Below are 21,863 nucleotides of genomic sequence, written 5' to 3'. Positions count from 1 at the left end.
TTAATGTTTCCATCTTTGGGATTACTCTAAGGTTAGATATCTAGAACTGGGATCACTAAGTCAAAGAGGTGAACCTTTTTATGACTCTCAATTTATATGGGACCTTTGGACTAAGCGATCTCTAAAGTCACTTCTGGCCCCCACATTCTGTCATTCAGCAGATCTGAGCTTATAGTTTTGGGAATTTGTTCTTCCACGTTAAATGTGCTGCTCATCAGCTCTTTTGTTTAGAAGATAATCCTGTTTTATGGTTTCAGAGTCTTACCGAAAGTGTGCTTGGTTTTCTGTAACTCAGACGCCCTCCCTTAGTGCCAGCAAAGAATGCACCTGTCTATGCAGGCCCCAGATCACCTGTTTGGATTTAAAATGTAGCTTTTTTTTTTTTTGCCCCAGCATATGTTTCATTCTTCCCTTCTAGCTACTGTACCAGGGCCCCTGGGAGGTACAGAGAATAAACAAGAAACTGTTGCTAAGTGGACATTCTTTCTCTCATGACTTTAACTTAGTGAAACAGCAGGAGCAGGAACCCAAAGGTCTGAATGATTCTGTTAAACAGCAGGGGGCAAACGACCCCCAGCAGAGCCTCAAAACCATGCTTTCTGCGGGAGGGATGATGCTGCGGGGTTGCTGGAGAAGTTCTCTCTATTCTGGGGCTGCATAGCACATCTCACCCTTCCCCAAGTCCTAATTACTTGGGTCACATCCCTTCCGTTGGTTTTCTCTGTGTTTGTAGCTGTGCCAACCAATTAGTCATAAACAGACTCAGGGTGAACAGGAAGCTCTTAATGAAGCATGACCTGTTTCCATTCTATCTCTTCAAATACATTGAAAGCCCAATTGTCTTTTTTTTTGTTAATGGCTCTCTGATGGTTTTCTGGACTGTCTCTGGTCCCCAAATCCCTGGAAACTTGGGTCTTGGGATTGGTCTCCAGACTGAGCTGGGATGCCTGCCCATGGGGCCTGGCTGATGGCTAGGACCTATCCTATGATACAGGTTATGTGACCCCTGCACTTCAGGTAAAATGTCTCTGTTGGGCTCCTGTGTCGTGCACAGAGCTGTGAAGCAAAACCAGGCAGTGGGGCAAGAAGTATGGGGACTGCATTCTAGTCCCAGTGCGCCACTCACTTGCAGCTGTCCCACTGCTGCGTCATGGTTCTGAGCCTTAGGGTCCTCACCTCTCAATCCGAAGCAAGAACTCTGGCCTCACTAGGCTGCCTCAAGCAATATCAGGGATATTAAATGAGGTGATGTATGTGAAAGCACTCTGTAGACGTCAACAGATGTTCTTAGCTTTAAAGAAAAGCGTGGGAGAGTGATTCCTCCAGGAATGCACTGATATCAGGTCTCCTTGTGACTAGGATAGGTAGAAAGACTGCTCAGTATGTGTATTAAGCAGAAGGGGCAAATACAGGGGATCTCTGCCACTGTCCCTAGTCCTGCTCCCCTCAATAATCCATTCCAGTGAGCCCTGGGAATTCAGGCTGCCATTCCAAATGGTTAGTGTTAGCATGAGGAGGAAGCTGGTCTGCCGTTTCTGATAGGACGCTACCTTCAAGTGGGCTGAGCATTGTCATAGTGATGTTTATAACTTCCCTCCATTAGGGCAGTGGTCCTTTGCCCCAATTTCCCAGTTACTTGAGTGTCATCCACCCACTAGCAGCAGTTTCAGCTGGCTTTGAAAATTAAACTTCATCTTAATTAGAACAGTCTCAGTTAAAAACAGAATGAAAAATTAAAGAACAAGAATTTACAGATTACAGTTGGAAACTGAATTGAGCTCTGAGCTTCCTAGCAGCCCATAAACAAAGGGAAACAAGTTTGGGTATATATGGTCATCGTCGTAAAGGAAAGGTTCTAGAAAGGTTCTATGTTTACGAGCTTAAGGTTCAAGCTCTAGCTAGTCTTTTGCAGTGGAGAGGCAATGGGACAATGGTGCAGGCCCTGAACTGGGAATCAGAAACCCTGAATCCTCTGTCGCTTTTGCCCCTCTATTGTCCCATCAGTAAAATGGGAGAATCCTTTCTACCAGAGAGTTTGCTTTCCAGAGGAATAAAATCCTACCTCCCAACCTTCCATTCCATTCTGTTCTTTCAGCTCCCCACCTTGTCTCCAGCTTGGTGAGGGGTCAGGTAAGGAAACTTTGGGATTCCACATCATGAAGCTGTCCCCAAAGTCAGAAAAATAGCTTCATGATGGGAGTGGGAATTGACAGCCTTGACTGAAGGACAAGCCTCCCCCTGCCCATTGCCCAGCAGGCATCCCTGGTCACCCTGACTTCTGTTGTAGGTGGACAGATTCCTGTACCACATGCGGCTCTCCGATGAGACCCTTTTGGACATCATGGCTCGCTTCCAAGCTGAAATGCAGAAGGGCCTGGGGAAGGACACCAACCCCACAGCCTCTGTGAAGATGCTGCCTACCTTTGTCAGGGCCATTCCAGATGGCTCAGGTGAGTGGGGCTAGGGTCTGCCAGGGACCCTGGGGCTAGGGTCTGCCAGGGACCCTGTACCGGGCTTATCTCTCCTGCCTTCTGTGCATACTCCTCCACAACTCTCTCTGCTTCTGTCCATTCAATACCAAAATTTTGAACCAAAGTTCAAATGTATCCTGCTTTCTTTTCTGCATGTGTTGGCCCCACATATTTTGTCTATTTACTTGCTGGAGTATCCCAACATTCTTCCCCTCATGAACACCAACTTAGCTTTTCGGTCTCAGGGTAGAGGTCACCGCCTCCATGTAGGAAATGTCCCCATGCTGTGTTAGGTGCTTGTCCTGACTCCTGCCGTGTGTGAGTTTCCCTACTGGGTCGATGCTCCATTAGAACAGGACCTGTGTCCTCTTCACAATGGTGAGCACCATGCATGGTGCCTGATGCCTACTAGGCCCTGAAATATTTGCCAAATGGAAAATAAATGGTATTTCATGCCTAAGTATCTAGATTCTAGGTCCAAGGTAGTAAGTAAGGGAGACAACATGATGTGGTGGAAGAGGAAATAATTCAAGAAACCTGGCCTCTAGTCCCAGCTCTGATATTTCTTAGTGTCCTTTGGCAAAATGTTTAGGTGTAGTTTCTTTATCTATAAAATGAGAGAGTTGACCTCTGTATTTGTTTTCTATTGTTGCTGTAACGAGTTATCACAAATTTAGCTTCTTAAAACCGTGAAATTTATTCTCTTTCAGCCCTGAAGTTTAGACGTTTGAAGTGGGTCTCACAGGGCTGTAATCACAGTGGTGTCAGGGCTGCATTCCTTCCAGAAGTTCTAGGGTAGAATCTCTTTCCTTGTGTTTTCCAGCTTCCAGAGGCCGCCTGTGTTCCTGAACTCATGCCCCTTTTTATTTCCAAACCAGCGAGTTAGCTTAAGTCTCCCTCTGAGTCTGACCCTTCTGCTTCCCTCTTTCACGTTTAAGGACCTTGTGATTAAGTTAGGCATACCCAAATAATCCAGGATAATCTCCCAACCTCAAGGTCAACTGATGAGCAATTTTAATTCCATCTGTAACCTTATTTTCCCTTGCTGTGGTAACTAACATATTCATGGATCTGGGAATTAGGATGTGGACATATTTGGGGAACTATTACTTTGCTGACCACAGCCTAGAGACCTTTAGTGGGAATCCATGAGGTTCCATCCAACTCCTCCATTCTCAGCCTCTGGGCATAGCCATAGGAGGGACAGGAAGTAGTATCTACCAGGAGCCTTCTGTGGTCAGGGGTGTTAGGAATTCACTGTCTCACATAATCCCTAAAGAGCCCTGAGGTGTAACTGTTACGCCCAAGTCAGATGAGAGCACGGAGGACCAATGTCAGGGTCTCAGTGTTCTGACCAAGCTCCAGCAGGGGCTTTGGGACCCTTGAAAGAGCAGGGGCTGAAGTCTGGGGAGCTCCCAGGGACTTTGATTGGAATAGCCAGATCCTGGACCCCTTTGGGCCAATGACGGAGGGTCACAGTAGCATCTACCATCCAAGAGGTCCCTGGGAACTATGATGGAGGAAGCTTCTTTCCTCACTGGTGGGTAGGTGACTGGGTTGGCTAGGTACCCCTCTGGAGGGACATAAGCTTTGGAGAGAGACCATCCTGCTTTGAAATCTGATGAGTTCCAGACACTCCTCTAGGAGAGTGCCAATGGGACTGTGGTCCTTGACAGGTCATCCAGGGCCTTTCAAAGTAAGTGCCTGAGTCATGGGTGTGTCGTGGGGGAGGGGGAACTAGGGTGAAGTCCTCCAGGCTTCCTGTGCTTTGGATTCTCCTGCTGAGCCATGTCCCCAGAAGCAAGGGAAAGTGACTGTGAGGCCCTGGAGAATGCTGGGATGGATGAGTCTTCTGGCCCTGGCTGCTCCAGGAAGTAAGTGAAATGAACCAAGTTTTAGAAGGCCCCTCCTCAGGCCAGGAGGTGGTGCCTCTCCTTAGAGCCTCTTGTCACATCATAAATCTCACCAGTGAGCCTGTTACGTGAGGTCTTAGGGCCCAGAGCTTCCACAGCAGGTGGCCTCAGTAAGTCCCTGGACCACTGCAGTCCTGTCCGCATCAGGGTTGTTAGGATCAGACGAAGTCATGTGGAAGGAGTACTTTAAAATATCCAAACCATTGCCCCAAGCCTTCTGTAGCTCCTGCGAGCTGGTGGTGTAATTACATGGTCACTAACAAACAAAAGCCAACAAATAAAGTGCTATGAATCCATTGGGACCTCTATTTCAAAAATGTATGCAGTTTCCAGAGAGATCGTGAGTTCGCCTACTCTCTTTCCCTCCTGTCATCCAAACCTACCTGAGGGGGGAAACTGGTAGAACCTTAGTTCCCTCCAGCCTTTCCGTCAGGGAGCTGCAGTCCACTGTTCTTACAAAATGCCTGAGAAGTGTTAGCATTTGTGCCTCACCCTCTAGCAGCCACAAGGGAAAGGAGACTCTGGCTCTGCAGGGAGCAGGGACTCTGACTCTGGAGACCTGATTCCAGCTGCTGCTACTAAGGTCGTGGTGGGGGGCTTGAAGGGGAGCCCAGGGAGCCCTGATGTGGTTGGCTGATGGACCCAGGGGTCTGCCCCAAGACAGGGGTCCCCTGCTCGCCCCCTGGTGCAATTCCTAAACATATAGTTTCTCAGATCTCTCCCGTGGAGAGTCTGGATCTCCAGCAGTCAACACTGTCAGTCACTGCTGCACTAGGGAATGGGAACAGGACAAGGAGAAGGAAATCCTGGAGCCACTGAAAGGTCCCAGGAGCATTATCTACAGAGGTGGATCATTATCTTCTTATTATTAAAAAAAATTTTTTTAATGGAGATATAATTACCTTAACATTATATTAGTTTCAGCTGTACAACATGATGTTTGTACATACCACAAAATGATGGCCACAATAACATTCAGCAACATACATAGTTACAAATTTCTTTTTTCTTCCAATAAGAACTTTGAAGATCTACCCTCTTTGCAATTTTCAAATGTGCAACACCTTCTTCTTAGCTGTCGTCACCATGTCGTGTGTCCCAGCCTCATGACGGGAGGTCATAATAATTGTAATAATTGCTGTAGAGATCCTGACGGCCCTTCGGTAGCTGTTGCCTCTTCTTCAGGCGCGTCCTCCCTCCCTCAGGGTCCAACGAGTCCTTTCTCTGGGGTCAAAGTCGCAGAAGGGATCAGACCAAGTGGTTTCCAGGAAATCCCCTGTTGAGTCACTGTTGAAGCAAGGTGCTTGCCTGCTGATAAGGGTGCCAGAGGCCAGAGGAAGCGAATCTGTGCTATGCTGCACGAAGGTTCCGAGATGACCTCTAACCTGAATTTGCAGCCCAGGAACCTCCTCTTCTATGAAAATCCCCCAGTCTATCCTGGTCAGTGCCCTGAGGCATTTTCCCCAAATCTCACTCAGAGCTGGGCACACCCCTGCTTAAAATCTTTCTGCAGCTCCCTTCACCTTCTGAAGAAAGCTCAAGCTCTTCGGGGTGGGCTAGTTTCCCCAGATCCTTCCTAGTTCATCCTGAGACTGCATTTCTGTCTTCCCTCCTTCCTCAAAAGCAGCCTCCACCCTCCCTACGTGAGCTCATTCCTTGGCTCGGTTCCTCTCCCAGGGACCTGCGCTGGCTGGCTGCCTCCCTCCCTCTCGTTCTTCTGCACTCAGTTCTGTCCCACCTCTTCTGGGGTTTAGAGAGCGTTCCCTGGGCTGCCCTAGCCCCTGGCATGTTATTTAGCACAGAGTCATGCTCAGTGAATGTTTGTACATGGACTGTGTGATCTGCCCTATTTCCTGTTCAACAAGATAACATCTGGGAAAACATCTCTTGCTTGGTGTGTGATGAAAACAGAAGTTGCACAGTATTAGGTCCCTAGATTCCCTCCCTGAATAATAAATTGCTCCATCAGGCTTCTTTGGGGGGCAGATCTAGGGAGATAAGAATCTTGCTTCCCAGATAATCTCCACAAAAACAAAAGATCCAGCTGGCTGGGTCTGGAAATGATCAAGGCCTGTGCTGCTCTGACTGTGGTCCACACACCTGCAGCAGCTGTACCTGGGAACCTGTTTGGAAATACCAAATCTCGAGGGCGCCCCACTGGTGTATGACTCTTGAGCTCAAGGTCATGAGTTCAAGCCCTGTGTTTGGTGTAGAGATGACTTAAATAAATAAATAAACTTTAAAACACACACACACACACACACACACACACACACACACACACACACACACACACCCCCACCCCCCCCCCCCCCCCCCACCAGAATCTCAGACCCTACATGCACATTCAAGTTTGCAGACCACTGCTCAGGAGGGCCTGTCTCTAGCTCTCTGACTGCCACAAACAGAGAACTCAGTCGAGCCCGGTAGGAAAGGAGTTCTGTTTTACAAGGACACGGAGAGCAAAAGGGGGACGTACAGGATCTTGTGGGACTCTGAGGGCAGGAGCTGTGGTCCGCTCAGGTTGCAAGCAGACTCGGTGGGACTCAGATTTTCCCCTGTGGTTTCAGCCTACATACATGGGGCCACCTTGGCCACCCAGCTGACCTCTGGTTTGGGGGATGCTTCTACTTCAGTCTTTATCACAGACTAGCCATTCTCACTGTTTTATTTCACATGTCACACGGAGTAAATCTGAATGGCCAGCTGGTCCCTCATCCCCATGCAGCTGTATCTGAAGTCACGTGGTGCAAAACAAGGCCACTGGGAACCAGATCTGTGGTCCTAGAATTTCACTCACATGTGCCTTGGGCATACACGCCATATAACGATATATACTGTACCATATAATGTACCTTATAATGCCTAGTACCTGTCAGCACTTTTCAGGCACAGATAGTTCTATACAAAGGATTGTGGGTCCACAAGTATGTGTTCTTATCCTGTATCTGTGGCTGGTGCAGAAGGCTGGCAGGCATCCTGGCAGGAATCCTGGCTGGATCCTGAGTTGAAGTCACCAAAGTGGGCTGCCTCACTTTAACATAGGGGTCATATCCACCTTTTTCTTAATAGCATCTGTCTTGCACTGGGCTGGGTCTGACCCCAAATGTGAAGATCCTTGGCCCTGTAAGGGCCATCCTTGGGTCCCTATCTCTTTACCCTCCTGGGGTATTTCCCATCTGTCCAAGAGACTGAGGCTTGTATGGGGCTGGTTTCCTTTCCCTGCACGCCTCCCTGCCTTTTCCTCCTGCCTTACCAGCACTTTGCCCGCACTTGGAATATCAGCTCCCTCAGCCTGGTTGGGGCATGCTGGACTGGGCTCCACCCTCGAGGCCCATTTCTGATACTATCTGCCTGAAGTAGGATCACATTGGCCTTCTCCGCATTCACGCCCTCCAACAAGGCCGGGTGGGCAGATTTGGGTCACGCCCCAACTTCTAAAGCTGAGCTGGGCATAGAACAGCCTTCGCTAAATGATACCTTTTTTTTTCCCCCATAGAAAATGGGGAGTTCCTTTCCCTGGATTTTGGAGGGTCCAAGTTTCGCGTGTTGAAGGTGCAAGTCTCTGAAGCGGGGAAAAGAAAGGTCCAGATGGAGAGTCAGTTCTACCCAACACCCAATGAAATTATCCGAGGGAATGGCTCAGAGGTATGGGGAAGGGGCGGGGGGAGGCCTTGACATCAAGTTTATAGCTGACCACACCTTAGCCCAACTTCCTGTGCTTTCTCTTCTCTGCAGCTGTTTGACTACATCGCTGACTGTCTGGCAGATTTCATGAAGACAAGGGGGTTGAAGCATAAGAAATTGCCCCTTGGCCTAACCTTCTCTTTTCCCTGCAGACAGACTAAACTGGAAGAGGTAATAAGGTTCATGACCAGGAAGGAAGAAGCCGTGCAGGGTTTGGGGTTGGGGCTAGAGAATGTGGGCATGTTCAGGAGTCAGGCTGGGAACAGGAGAGGTCAGCAGGAGTCTTCTTGTTTTATTTTCTTCTTTTTTGTGTGCAGTGAGGTGGAAATGTGAGGCAGGGACTCATAAATGCAGTAGCCTTGATTTTGCACTTGACATGGGCATGGCACATGGCAACGGGATGGTTTTTACCCCTTCATTCTCAGACTTGGTTGCATGGGGATCCCTGGAGGGCTTGTTAGACACAGATTGCTGGACCCTGTCCAAGAGATTCTCAATCAGTGGGGCCTTAGATTTGCATTTCTAACAGCTTCCTGGGTGATGGATATGGATGCTGGTGGTCTGCGGACCACACCTAGCACCCCAGACATAGCCAACTGGAACAAGAGCAGAAGGCTTGGGGGGTTTCCCTCACCATGAGCCCTGAGGAGAAGGCTGCAGGTGGGGTCATTGGAGGGACAGTGTTGGGACATACAGTCTCAACTGTGCAGCTGTCCGGCAGGAGGTCTCATCTCTGTGTGCCTCATACATTCAACTGATAAACAGGGAGAAATCAAACCCAATCTTATGTCAGTCTGCAAGAATAAATAAGGGGCCACAGGAAAGAACAATGAGCTTTCTGGGGTCAGGGAGTCATAGTCAAGAGTCAGGTATCCCCAGGCCACACCAGTCTGGGGTGGGGGCCCATGGTCTCTTCCTGCACGTGCCGGTCATGATGCCCAGCTGGTGGTCCATTCATGGAGAACCTTGACATCCCAGCCTGCCCTAGGATGTATTTGCTGTTGCTGGATTGAGCCATCATCAGTGGGGAGGAGTGGAAAAAAAGAATGGGTTATCATATCCCACAGACTTATCTTTGCAGCATGGCTCAGAGCAAGCTGTGTCCCCTGGGCAAGTTCATAACTTCTTAAGCTACTTGATTTTCCATCTGTAAAACGGGTACAGCTCCCTGCCGGGTTGAGGAGATGTTTAGACCAGACTGTGCCTGTTGCATCAGTGGTAGCTGCAGCGCTACCACAAGGACTGTCCCTATGTCAATGGTTTCTTGGTGCTTTTGTACCTTGTCCCCTGCCTCAACAGATGTTTCTGGAGGGCAGGCACGGTCTTATATTAGTCTTTTTTTTTTTTTTTTTTAAGATCTTATTTATTTGAGAGAGAGAGACTGCATGCCCAAGGAGGTTAGGGACAGAGAGAGGGGGAGAAGCAGACTCCCCGCTGAGCAGGGAGCCCGATCCCAGGACCCTGGAATCATGACCTGAGCTGAAGGCAGATGCTTAACCAACTGAGCCCCCAGGCGCGCCTGTTTTATATTCTTCTCTACCTGCAGGGTCTATAGCATGGTGTCTTGTATTTTATAGGTGATTATTAACTATCTGACAATTAAAGGTACAGCCAATCATTTACTTGATTCCATTGAGTGGGAACTAGCCATGATCTATCTAGATAGGGCATGGGTTGAGGTTCTCATTTTTATTATTTTATTAAAAAAAAAAAAAGGATGGGACAAAATTAGTATGAAGAAGTATTTAGAGAATGTGAGAAGAGGCCGGGCCGAGTTGGGCTGTGCCGTGTCGCTGGCTTTGCTGGCTGGAGGAGCAGAGGTCCCAGAGTCTATAGAGGGAGTGGAGGAAGAGTGGTGGGTATCAGACCACGGGATAGAGTTCGGATTCACCTAGTAGTTCAATGGCTCTTCTCTGTGCTCAGAAATGGAGACCCCAGGAAGAAGGAGGAGACCTCTCAAGCTCTGTTGGGGTTCATTTGAGTTTGAGAACCACACTTGCGTATTTTCTTGATAACTGGGAGGTGACTGTATGGTTTGTTTATCCAAGATTTTGGCATTTTTCTAAGCCAAATCCCTACCAACATCTTTATGTAATAATATTAATAATAATAATAATAGCACTGTACCTTTGATTGTGGCATTGTATATTGCAACATGCTGAACTCCTTATGTGTATTATCTCATTAAAATCCCAAGCAGTCATACAAAGTAGATATGATTATTTCCATTTCATATTTGAGAAAATAACTGCAGCTCAGAGATGTTAAGAGAATTTGCCCAAGGCCACACAGCCAAGAGCGGCTCAGCCCAAGATTACCAGCTCCTGCCCGCACCACCTTTCCAGAAAGACACAGCTCTAGAACTTTGTTTAAAATACCACGAACGGGACTCCTGGGTGGCTCAGTTGGTTGAGCAGCTGCCTTCGGCTCAGGTCATGATCCCAGAATCCTGGGATCGGTTCCCGCATCGGGCTCCTTGCTCAGCAGGGAGCCTGCTTCTCCCTCTGCCTCTGCCTGCCATTCTGTCTGCCTGTCCTCGCTCTCTCCCCTTCTCTCTCTCTGATAAATAAATAAAATCTTTAAAAAAAAATAAAAAATAAAATACCACGAAGGTGCCTAAAAGCATTTTGACCCATTTTGTGCCATTTTCCAGTAAGGATAGTCAGTTTAAACAATTAAGCCAGGGAAAAGTGCTTGATTATATCAAGAAAGCGAAAAGTGCTTTTTCTTATCAAAGTCTAGTTGAATCATTTGCATTTTAAAAAATTTCCCCCCAGACTGCCTTTCAGTGAAGTCTAAAGTTAAGTGGAAAAACTTCAGCCACAGGAAATGTACTAGTGATAACAACAAAGTGTGGGCACAGCCGTTTCATCAAGGCTGTGCTGTGGATGTAGGCTTGTGACGCTGAAATAAGGGCTCTTGGAGAAGGTGGGGCTGGTAAGTCATCTGAGTGCAGGAGGAGGTGGAAAGGGGAGGCCTTCCTGAGGAGGGTGGGCTCTGGAGGTTTCTTTGTGAAACTAAAAGATGATCGAAGAAAATAAGAGCCTGGGAATTAAGACGGGAGGTCACTTCACTGTTGTTGTTTTGTTTTGTTGTTTTTAAATGAGGGAACAGAAAAGTCTTAGCAGAAGAGAAATTTCTGTGTCTGTGTGTGTGTTTCTGATGATAAAATGGTAATGCTTTTCTATATAGGAGAGAGAGAGAGGGAGAGATAGAGAAGAGGATAGGGTTGAAAAGCTTAAAGAAGAAATCAGAAACTCTAAGCCCAACCTTCAGGAGACCCAGTACTTGCATTGTTGGCCTTCTAGTCATGTCTATACTAAATACTGATGTTATGCTGTTTGCATAGTATGCATATGTACGCACAGTTTTAAGAAATATAATAAGGTCCTTTAAAATTTTCCATTTAACTGTATATTACAAGCGTTTATTCTCCACTCCCTCATACACCCTGCCTCTAATACATACCACATTGTCCCTAGCAGCCTTTTTGAGGGGGGTGAGGGGGTGGTTGCCCTCTATCTCACCAAGCAGGGATGTTCCCATGACCTGTGAAGGAAGAAGTTAGGGAGCGCTGCCACTAGGTAGTGCTGTGGTGCAGGGAAAAAGCCCTGGTCTCTGGTCTGGAATCAGACCAGGGCATTCCAGTTGGACTCACTCACTGTGAGATCTAGAGCAGTTTCCTTCTGTAAATCTCAGCTTTATCCGTAAACTGAGAGGACTTGGAGGGCATGGTGGGGATTCTGTGAGTTTGGGTTCAGCTATTTTTTGATTGGGTGGCCTCGGGCAAATCTCTTAATCTCCAAACTTTTCTTCTAGCCTGAAACATTCTGATTATTCACTATTTTACAAAACTCTTGGGAAACACCGTTTAAAAAAAAAAAACATTTAAAAAAAAAGTATTTTATTTTTAAATAATCTGTACACCCAACGTGGGGCTTGAACTCATGACCCCGAGATTAAAAGTTGCATGCTCTACCAACTGAGCCAGCCAGGCGCTCTAGGAAACACCACTTTTATGCAAATAATTGATAACCCAAAGAGAGAGCAATTTTTCTAAGTTGAACTTAAGTTCCCAAGGGAGTCCTGCTCACTAACACTGTGTTGGTTCTGTTTTGTGGATCTGGCAATCCATATGCATCCTGTGTACGTAATGTGTATCTACTACGGGCCGGGTATTTCCATCAGAGCATTCCTGTGATAGGGGCAGGGAGATGAAGGTTCTTCGTTTCGCGGATGAGTAACTGAGGCTCAGAGAGGTTAAATGACTTGACTAATGTCTTGCTGAGTCTAGGTCCTCAGCAATTGTCCTGTCTGCCATTCCGTATACTGTTTCAAACTGCTCAGATGAAATAAAGATGTTTACATGGTTAGAAAAAGCCTCTGAAGGAATGTTGAAAGTGTTGGGGGTGATTCAGCTTCAAGAGGAGAAGCCCGTACAGATGTGCTTCATGCTTGAGATTTCTGCCACTCATTGTCAGAGTTTCAGAACTGAGCACCTTCTTCATTTTAACTGGCTCTGAAATCTTCCACCAGGGTATCCTGCTTTCATGGACCAAGAAGTTTAAGGCACGGGGAGTTCAAGACACAGATGTAGTGAGTTGTCTGACCAAAGCCATAAGAAAACACAAGGTGAGGGGTTCGCCTCCCTGTCCTAGCCCCTTTCTCTCCCTGTGGGGTTTCCTACTGTGTCTGTCTTGGAAGGAGAATCAGAGAAGGAATTGATCCTGGGGCAGATCTCACTGTGGTGTAGGTGTGATCAGTTGTGACCAATTTGGGTATACTCACTGGTAAGCCTCGGTACATGGTGCTTGTTCCAGTGGCCATTGAAATGTGGCCTCACGCTTTCCTGGGACCTTCCCAGCTGCCACAGCCACCTCAGAAGGTCTTGGTTAGACCCCGTGCATGTGTAATGCTCTAGTCGCCTTTCCTCTCTGAGCTTCAAAGATCGCTTTCTTTCCAGACCGGCCGTCTTTCCTATTTTCTACTCTCTGTTTGTGGGTTATCTCTATTTGTTGAATAAATTTTATGATAATCTAAACTGAAAAAGCAAGACATGGTCCTTGCTGAGCTGAGAAGTAGACAAATAAATCCAACTTATTTGTTGTCCTGATAGCGAGAACAGTATTTTGATGGATACCCTTCTAGTCTTTTTTCTCTCTAAAGATGCCATCATAATCTTTTGTAGCCTTGTTTTTCTTTTATTGTTTCACTTCACTTTAGAATGCTCCCCCCAAACCTTGGGGAACCATATTACCTTGGGGTAACAATCCAAGTTGACTCGTCAACATGGGAAGCCCAGATGAGAAATCCGTGGTGCTGCCCATGGAGAGGACTTGGCGGAGGCTGGTTAAGCTGTCCCCGTGGGCGAGGGAGGGCTTTGCTACCAGGAGAAACATGCTTTCCTCAGGGGTCTCTCCAATAAAAGGCTGGATTCCTGGTGGTCTGTCCTCATATTTCCATTGCACAGAGGCCTTCAGCCATAAGGCAGGAGCTTGGGTTCCACTCTTCAGTTCCCAACTGCTCTTTCTCTCTTCTAGACCCCTGAATCTGACAGAGGCTCTGTCTCTTCCAGGCAGGATCTAGCGATTGTCCCATCAGCTTCACAGCTCTTGCTTCCTTTCTGGGAAAAGATAAAGGGATGATGGGCCCTTCCTACCCCCTGACGCCCTCTGGGACTTGTGTTCCATCAGGACATAGATGTGGACATCCTGGCCTTGGTCAATGACACCGTGGGGACCATGATGACGTGCGCCTATGATGATCCCTACTGTGAAGTTGGTGTCATCATTGGTAATTCAGTTTGACTTGATTTTCCAGGTCGGGAAAAGGGGCTAGTCTGGGGCTCAGTTTTAGCAACCTGAGTACATTCTGTGGGAGGGTACTGGCACTTTCTGTTCATGAGATGTAATGTGGAAAAATGGAAAATTAATGCATTCATTTGACAGGCACTTGCGGAGTGCTTCTTGGGTGCTAGACCCTGTGCTCTGCCTCGGGTTTGCAGTGGAGGTAATTCCTGTATTCCTGCAGCTTTCAGTGGGGGCCTGGGTGAAAGGCCTGAAAGGTCCAGACAAGTAATATCAGGTCATGGTTGGTGTGATGACAAGAGGGAAGCAGGTTGAGGTGACTGAGAATGAGTGTGGTGGAGGGGGAAGACAGGTTTCTCTGAGGGCAACATTTGAGCAGGGACCTTGGGGGATAAGGAGGAAGGAACAAAGTGGAGATGGACAGGAAGAGAGGCCCTGGTTAAGCAAAGAGGAGACCTGTGGCCTCTGAGGTGGGATTGGTCTGGGATGCTCCAGGAACCCTAGAAGCTGGTGGTGGCTGAACCACAGTGACTGAAGGCTGAGAGGACTGGGCTCTTCAGGCCAGAGAGAATGAACAGGACCGGGCCAACGGCACAGGACATGGGACATGGTCCCTGTGTGGTCTTTGGCTTCCATCCTGAGAGGAGGCAGGCAGCAAGGCCCTGGAGGACTTCGGGTGGGGGTGGATCAACGGGTTATGCATTTTTAAGAAACACATTTTGGCTTCTGCGTCAAACAGAGAATTGACTCTTGTGGGCAACAACGGAAGCAAGGTGACCAGCCAAGAGGCCATTCCCCTGTGCACATAGGACATGGTGGGGTGTCGCAGCACAGTGGAGGTATCTGCTCGGTGGTCCTCAACACCTGAATGGGAGGGGGTCTGCCAGAGGTGTCTGTGAGAAGGCAGTGTGGGGGACCGGAAGCTGGGTGGATTGGGTTTATCAGCTGTTCTTGAACAGATCCTACCGTCTCCCCTGGGGAGAGTTTTCTGAATCACTCCTCAGCTGGACGTTCCCAAAGGGCAGGATCTTTACACCTGAGGGGCTTGATCTGCCTTCCCAGTTCCCGAGCCCCACAGCTCGCCATGCGATGGGCGCCTGCAGCCACAGCTTCAAGCCCCGTCCACTGCGTCTCGGCGACTGCGTCTGGCAGACTGCAGATCGGCTGCCACACCTTAACTGTGTCCCTGCTTTTCTTAGAAAAGCTTTTTCCACGTACTGCATTACATTCGCTTCTCTCATTTCTTATTTCTCATGTTGGCTTTAAAATCCTCAGACCAGAGCATCAGACAGGGAAAGACACTTTAAAAAAATAATTTTTAAAGCAGCTTTGAGCAGTGAAAATTCTCATTGAAGGTGTACAACCCAATGGTTTTTAGTAGATATCGAGTTTCCTGACCATCCCTGACCGTCACCTGGATCCAGCTGTAGAACATTTCCCCCGGTGGAGGGCCGTCTCCCGTGGACTGTCCATTTGTAGCCACTCCCCAGTATTCTTGTGCTTGAGGCATTTCCTTGGAGTGATTTTGTGTTTGAGTAATGGAATGTTGCGTTCTTGTGTGATAGCTTATCGCTGTCAAAGATAAGGATGTAGCTTCTGCTGGGAGCAATTTGTGGCAGGCCCTGAGTAAAGAATATTTTTAGTATCAATAGAGAAGAGGCTAAGTAGTTTAGGGAAAGGATTAAAAAAATGACTGGGTGGGTGAATTTTTTTTTTTTTTTTTTTTTTTTTAAATTTCCAAGGTTAGGTTCACTCATCCTCATCTTTGTAAATGTGCTCTGTCAGCTTTCATCCATATTCATGGGACTTCCTCACAATCAGCTCCATTCAGGACAGCAAACCATTAACATCTGAGAAGTGTAGACTTGACATATCAGCTTTATTCCTCATGAACTCCCAGGCTTGCCAAAGCTGCTTCCCTCAGTGAGAACCAGCCCGGGAAGTGGATCAAAAGCACTTTGTGGTACATTCAGAGGGCTCTCAGGCACTTGAGAGGTCTCTGTGTCTCTGCCCAGCTGGGAGCCTTTCGGTCTTTGCCTGTTTGCTCTGATCCCTCATGCAGGCACTGGTACCAATGCGTGTTACATGGAGGACATGAACAACATCGACCTGGTGGAAGGCGACGAGGGGAGGATGTGCATCAGCACGGAGTGGGGGGCCTTTGGGGACGACGGGGCTCTGGAGGACATCCGTACCGAGTTCGACCGGGAGCTGGACCTCGGCTCTCTCAACCCCGGGAAGCAGCTGTGAGTCCCCTTGTGCTGTCATCGGGGCGTTGGCATCAGGAAATACCCAGTCCCTCAGGTACACCTTGAATGTGGGAGGCTTTCCAGTGGTGACCAGTTACCTGTCACAAGGCCAGGCTTGGGTTTTAGTTTCATCGGGCACCTGTGAAAGTGAAGGTGAGGAGATGGAGTGATCTCCTCTAGGTCATAACCCAATTCTAATTTAGTCCCTATTTCTAGAGTGTGTACATGTTGGGGGGTGGCTACCCCTGGGGACCAGGTGCTTCGCGTCCTGCCATCTTGGTGCCTTTGGACGCTCAGCCACAGAACAAACCCAGTGCAGCCCAAGGGAGCAGGACCCAGGGAAGTTCGTAGGTGCTGCGGTGCCTTCCCAGCTCAGGTCTTGGGGAGTCTTTCTCGGCTCTCACACCATGCTCACCAGGAGAAGAGCGACTGGGGGTCTGTGTCAGCTCTGCCTATATGCTGAGCCCCCAGAGCTGCACATCTGAGTTTTCTTTCCTTTCTATGCACGCTGTCTTACACGTTATTGGTTCTCATTAAGTGTTTGTTGAATGAAAAGGTATTTAAAATTTTTTAAAAAATAATTTTAGGCTTACAGAAAAGTTATAAAAATGGTTCAAGATTCCCCTCCACCCAGATTCTTTAAGTATGAATATTCTCTCTCTGTTTCTGTGTATATGTATATACATACACATATACACAAAATGTCTGAATAAAATTACTTTTCTGAGTCATTTGAAACTAAGTTGCAAACATAATATTCCTTCACTCCTGAATACTTCAAAGTGTATTATCTGCAAACGAGTATAGTCTCTCCCAGAACCAAAGTATAATAGTCAAAATTAGGAAATTAACACTTAATCAGTTCTAATATCTAATTTACAGACCTTACTCAAAATTCATTAGCTCTCCCATTAATGTCCTCTATAAAACAAGAAAAAAGGAATGGTCCTGGCCCAGGCTCTGTTCAGGATCACCCATGACAGCTTGTGGCTTTCTCTTGAGCCTCTTTGAGCCTGGAAACCCTCTGTAGTATCTCTTTTTCGTGAGCTTAAAGCGTGCAAGCCATTTATTACACAGAATGTCCCTCAACTGTCTGAGGTTTCCTCGTGATTAGATTCAGGTGTGCATTTTCGGCAGGACGGTCACAGAAGAGACGTGGGCCCTCCTCAGTGCATCATGTCTGGAGGCCCTGGACGTTTGTTCATTCCTTGCTTGGCTCCCCCAGATCACTTGGCCAGGGGGCTGCATAACAGGTTCTCCCAGAAGTTGTTACTATCCCTTCTGTCATGAATACTGTCTGGTGAAGAGATACTTGGAGACTATGGAAATATCCTGTTTCCCATTAACTTTCACTCTTTATTTTGAGCATCCATTGATGAATTTCTAAATTCATTGTCTTTCTTTGTTGTGATTCTCCTGTAAACCATGGCTTTCCTGTCTCCTCCATCTATCTGTTTATCTTCGTAGGAATCCTCATAGGATTCTTTCTCTTATTTAATGGGGTATTATTTATTCCTATCATTATTTATTTTGATGCTTGGATATTTCCACATTTGGCCAATGGAAGCCCCTTCAAGCTGGTCCTGTGTCCTTTCGATGTGTTCTCATCACTCTTTATGGACTTTCTTATTTTCTGGCCCTGTAAGATGTTCCAGGCTTCTTGTACATTTGTCTAGCCCCAGCCAATTTTCCAAGAAGCTCTGATGAGTAAATAGTTAAAATACCTCCTAGAAACCATTCAGACAGTAGCACTGCATGCCCAGAAAGCAAATTTCTGCTTTGGATATCCCTGCATCCCTGGTGTGCCCCCCAGGTACACACCCATTTCACCGGTGACACAGCCGTTATGGCCCAAGACCATCATCACCCTCATCACCCTCGCTCTCTCCATTTCACCTAAAAAGCCAAAGACTATAATAAGAGATGAGGAAGGACACTATATCATACTCAAAGGGTGTGTCCAACAAGAAGATTTAACAATTTTAAATATCTATGCCCCCAACGTGGGAGCAGCCAACTATATAAACCAATTAATAACAAAATCAAAGAAACATATCAACAATAATACAATAATAGTAGGGGACTTTAACACTCCCCTCACTGAAATGGACAGATCATCCAAGCAAAAGATCAGCAAGGAAATAAAGGCCTTAAACGACACACTGGACCAGATGGACATCACAGATATATTCAGAACATTTCATCCCAAAGCAACAGAATACACATTCTTCTCTAGTGCACATGGAACATTCTCCAGAATAGATCACATCCTCGGTCCTAAATCAGGACTCAACCGGTATCAAAAGATTGGGATCATTCCCTGCATATTTTCAGACCACAATGCTCTAAAGCTAGAACTCAACCACAAAAGGGAGTTTGAAAAGAACCAAAATACATGGAGACTAAACAGCATCCTTCTAAAGAATGAATGGGTCAACCGGGAAATTAAAGAAGAATTGAAAAAAATCATGGAAACAAATGATAATGAAAATACAACGGTTCAAAATCTGTGGGACACAACAAAGGCAGTCCTGAGAGGAAAATATATAGCGGTACAAGCCTTTCTCAAGAAACAAGAAAGGTCTCAGGTACACAATCTAACCCTACACCTAAAGGAGCTGGAGAAAGAACAAGAAAGAAACCCTAAGCCCAGCAGGAGAAGAGAAATCATAAAGATCAGAGCAGAAATCAATGAAATAGAAACCAAAAAAACAATAGAACAAATCAACGAAAGTAGGAGCTAGTTCTTTGAAAGAATTAATAAAATTGATAAACCCCTGGCCCGACTTATCAAAAAGAAAAGAGAAAGGACCCAAATAAATAAAATCATGAATGAAAGAGGAGAGATCACAACTAACACCAAAGAAATACAAACTATTATAAGAACATACTATGAGCAACTCTACGGCATTTCACCTAAAATAAATTTCACTCCCCCAAACCCAACCTGGATTTCTTTTGATTGTCTTCTGTTTCTGCGATGTTCTACAACTTTCTCTAATGAAATAGATAAAGTTGATTAGAAAACAGGTTGTCCTTGATTTTGTGCCCTATTATGTTGGGAGAATAAAAATTAAATTTAGTTGTTTGCCTGGGAAACAGTTAGTCATTGCTTGTCGGATGCAGATTCGGAATCAAGGTGTGGGCAGCCCAGTGGGATATTTCATCCACACTATTGGAGAGCCTTTCAAGCCCATCTCCCAGACAGAGTATCTTTCTTTCTTGGCCCAAAGTATGGCGTAGGCATTGGAAGCATCTGAAATTTGGATTTATCATGCCATGGTTGGTGGTCTGGGGGGCACCTGAAATCCCTGAGGTTGGGATTCCTTATGCCTCATATGAGAATGGTATCCCCATGGCCAGGGGTGATAAAGATTCTTGGATTCAAGCACTTCATGAGCAGGAAGGAATCATAGATCTCCTCTAGTGCAGTTCTCTCCTTTTATAGGTTAAGGGAGTGCAGTCCAGAGGAGACAAGTGAGCTCCCAAAGGCACCCGAGGCTGTGAAGGGGCCTAAGGCCCCCTGACCCATGGAGTGGTGCTTCCATTTCTCATGACCCTTGACCACGGCCGTGGCTCATGGGCAAAGGATGCTACACACCCATAACCACAGCTGTTACTGATCTGTTCACCAAATCGTAGGTTTGAGAAGATGATCAGCGGCCTGTACCTGGGCGAACTTGTCAGGATCATCTTGCTGAAGATGGCCAAGGCAGGTCTCCTGTTTGGTGGCAAGAAGTCCTCTGCTCTCCACACAAAGGGCAAGATTGAAACATGGCACGTGGCTGCTATGGAGAAGTAAGCTGCCGGCTGGGTGCCTTCACCTTGGATCTGCAGTGGGTGAGGGTGGGTAGCCAAGGTGTGGTATGCTTATGGCAGTGGCACAGCGGAAGGGACCAGCTCCATCCTGATCTTCACCAGGACACCTTCAGACCGGGGCCCAGCTTTGGGTGCATTAGCAATGCCTGCTGAGACTCGGATGTGGCTTCTTGCTGGTTTCATTGGCCAGGGAGTCTGGGGTTGGAGGCCTTTGCCTTTCTTATATTTTGCTGCCTTCTTCCTCCTGCCTTCACCACCTGAAGTGGTGACTTAAAACTTTTTTGGGGTCCCAGATCCCTTTGAGGATCTAATTCAAATTCTGGACCCTTTACCACAAAAATGCATGTTTGTACTCAATTTTGCTTATAATATCGGGCATCCTTTGGCCCATTAGTGCCCATGCATGTCTAAGAGCTCCTGCTATAACAAGAAGCTTCTGTACTTGGTACTTTTGGGGACTGGCCTTGGCTTTGATGACTTGAGGCCTCACACAGAGGTCCCTGCAATGAGGAGATGGCTGGTGAAGGCGACTGCCTCCAGTCCACTCAGGGTCCTGTTCTGCAGGCTTAGAAACCCTGGCACTGGCCTGAGCTTGCAATCAGTTTAGATTCTGAGCTCTGCAAAGTGGCCTCTGACTCCTAGAATCCATTTGTGCAGAGCATGGCAGAGACTGAGTTTCTGTGGAAGGCAGAATAGCACAGTCAGGTCAAATCCTCACCCTTGCACTACCTAGCTCTGTGACTGGGGACAAGTACCCCACTCTACGCCTGTCAGATCTTCAGACGAGTGCCCGGCACATTGTGACAGCTCAGTGAACGGTGGCCGCTATGATCATTGTTGATACGGTTTTCATTATTATATCACGATGTGCCAGCTTGCTTGTTTTCACAATCTGGAGAGGCGGGAAAGCTGGTTCTCTAGGGGACTTCCATGGGATGGCGAACTGTGGCCTCTCATTGCCGTCCCCTGGCCAGGTATAAGGAAGGCCTTGCCAATACCAGAGAGATCCTGACAGATCTGGGCTTGGAGCCTTCGGAGGCCGACTGCATCGCCGTGCAGCACGTCTGCACCATCGTCTCCTTCCGCTCGGCCAACCTCTGCGCCGCGGCCCTGGCCGCCATCCTGACACGCCTGCGGGAGAACAAGAAGGTGGCGAGGCTCCGGACCACGGTGGGCGTGGACGGCACACTCTACAAGATACACCCTCAGTGAGTACTGCCTGCGCCCCACTCCCTCCGCCCCCAAACAGAGACCCAGCACGCTCTCCGAACTGTGCTGCTTTTCTGTGGGGCTGGAGCCAACCACCTCCTCCTGCTACTGAGTTTCCAGAGGAAGGAGAGACCGTATGCCTCTAGCTGGCTAGGTTATTTTGGGGGGATTGTTCTTAAAGAAATGCTCTGCTACATCTGACTAGAAGGGCGTTCACCCAGACACTTATCCATCTGTCCATCTATCCATCCAGCTATCTATTACTATTGAATACCTACTGAGATTGGAAAATAAAATACACTCAAGTTATAGATGGGGAAAGATCTGAAGGGCAGAGGTTGCCAAGTTCACAGGAAGGATACGGTAGGAAAGTGCAGGGAAATGAGAATTTCCCAGGAGGAGGGAGTGGGAGAGCCCCTCTGGCTGACAGAGGTGGTTTTGGGAGTCAGGCAGGTATATGCTGGAAAGAGCTGGGGAAAGGACCCTTCCCCTTTGGACGCAGATGATTCTCGGCTAATATAGTATGTGCAGACATGCCCTACTTATTGAAATATTAGTGATGAATAAACTAACCACTTCTTTGAGCCTCCAAGAGTCCCTTTCACCACCACCCTAGCTGCCCTAGCCCTTCCCCCCAGTCAGCCCCTTGCCTCCCCATCATCCGGTAACTAAAGGGTTGGGCCCAGCCCAAAAAGACGGCTCAGGACC

General features: G+C 47.5%; 1 protein-coding gene across 1 annotated transcript in view; it reads left to right on the top strand.

Annotated features, from left to right (window-relative positions):
- Nucleotides 1-21,863, top strand: part of HKDC1 (hexokinase domain containing 1) — a 42,457-nt gene that overhangs the window by 2,955 nt on the left and 17,639 nt on the right. Inside the window, exons 2-9 of the mRNA XM_059170065.1 lie at nucleotides 2,288-2,450; nucleotides 7,884-8,032; nucleotides 8,123-8,242; nucleotides 12,608-12,703; nucleotides 13,765-13,864; nucleotides 15,941-16,124; nucleotides 19,770-19,925; nucleotides 20,921-21,154. Coding sequence (XP_059026048.1) covers nucleotides 2,288-2,450; nucleotides 7,884-8,032; nucleotides 8,123-8,242; nucleotides 12,608-12,703; nucleotides 13,765-13,864; nucleotides 15,941-16,124; nucleotides 19,770-19,925; nucleotides 20,921-21,154 — 1,202 coding nt within the window. The remainder of the gene's footprint in view (nucleotides 1-2,287; nucleotides 2,451-7,883; nucleotides 8,033-8,122; nucleotides 8,243-12,607; nucleotides 12,704-13,764; nucleotides 13,865-15,940; nucleotides 16,125-19,769; nucleotides 19,926-20,920; nucleotides 21,155-21,863) is intronic.

This window comes from Mustela lutreola, chromosome 4 (genome assembly GCF_030435805.1).
Source record: "Mustela lutreola isolate mMusLut2 chromosome 4, mMusLut2.pri, whole genome shotgun sequence".
Lineage (NCBI taxonomy): Eukaryota > Metazoa > Chordata > Mammalia > Carnivora > Mustelidae > Mustela > Mustela lutreola.
This window is presented reverse-complemented; position numbering and strand designations above follow the sequence as displayed.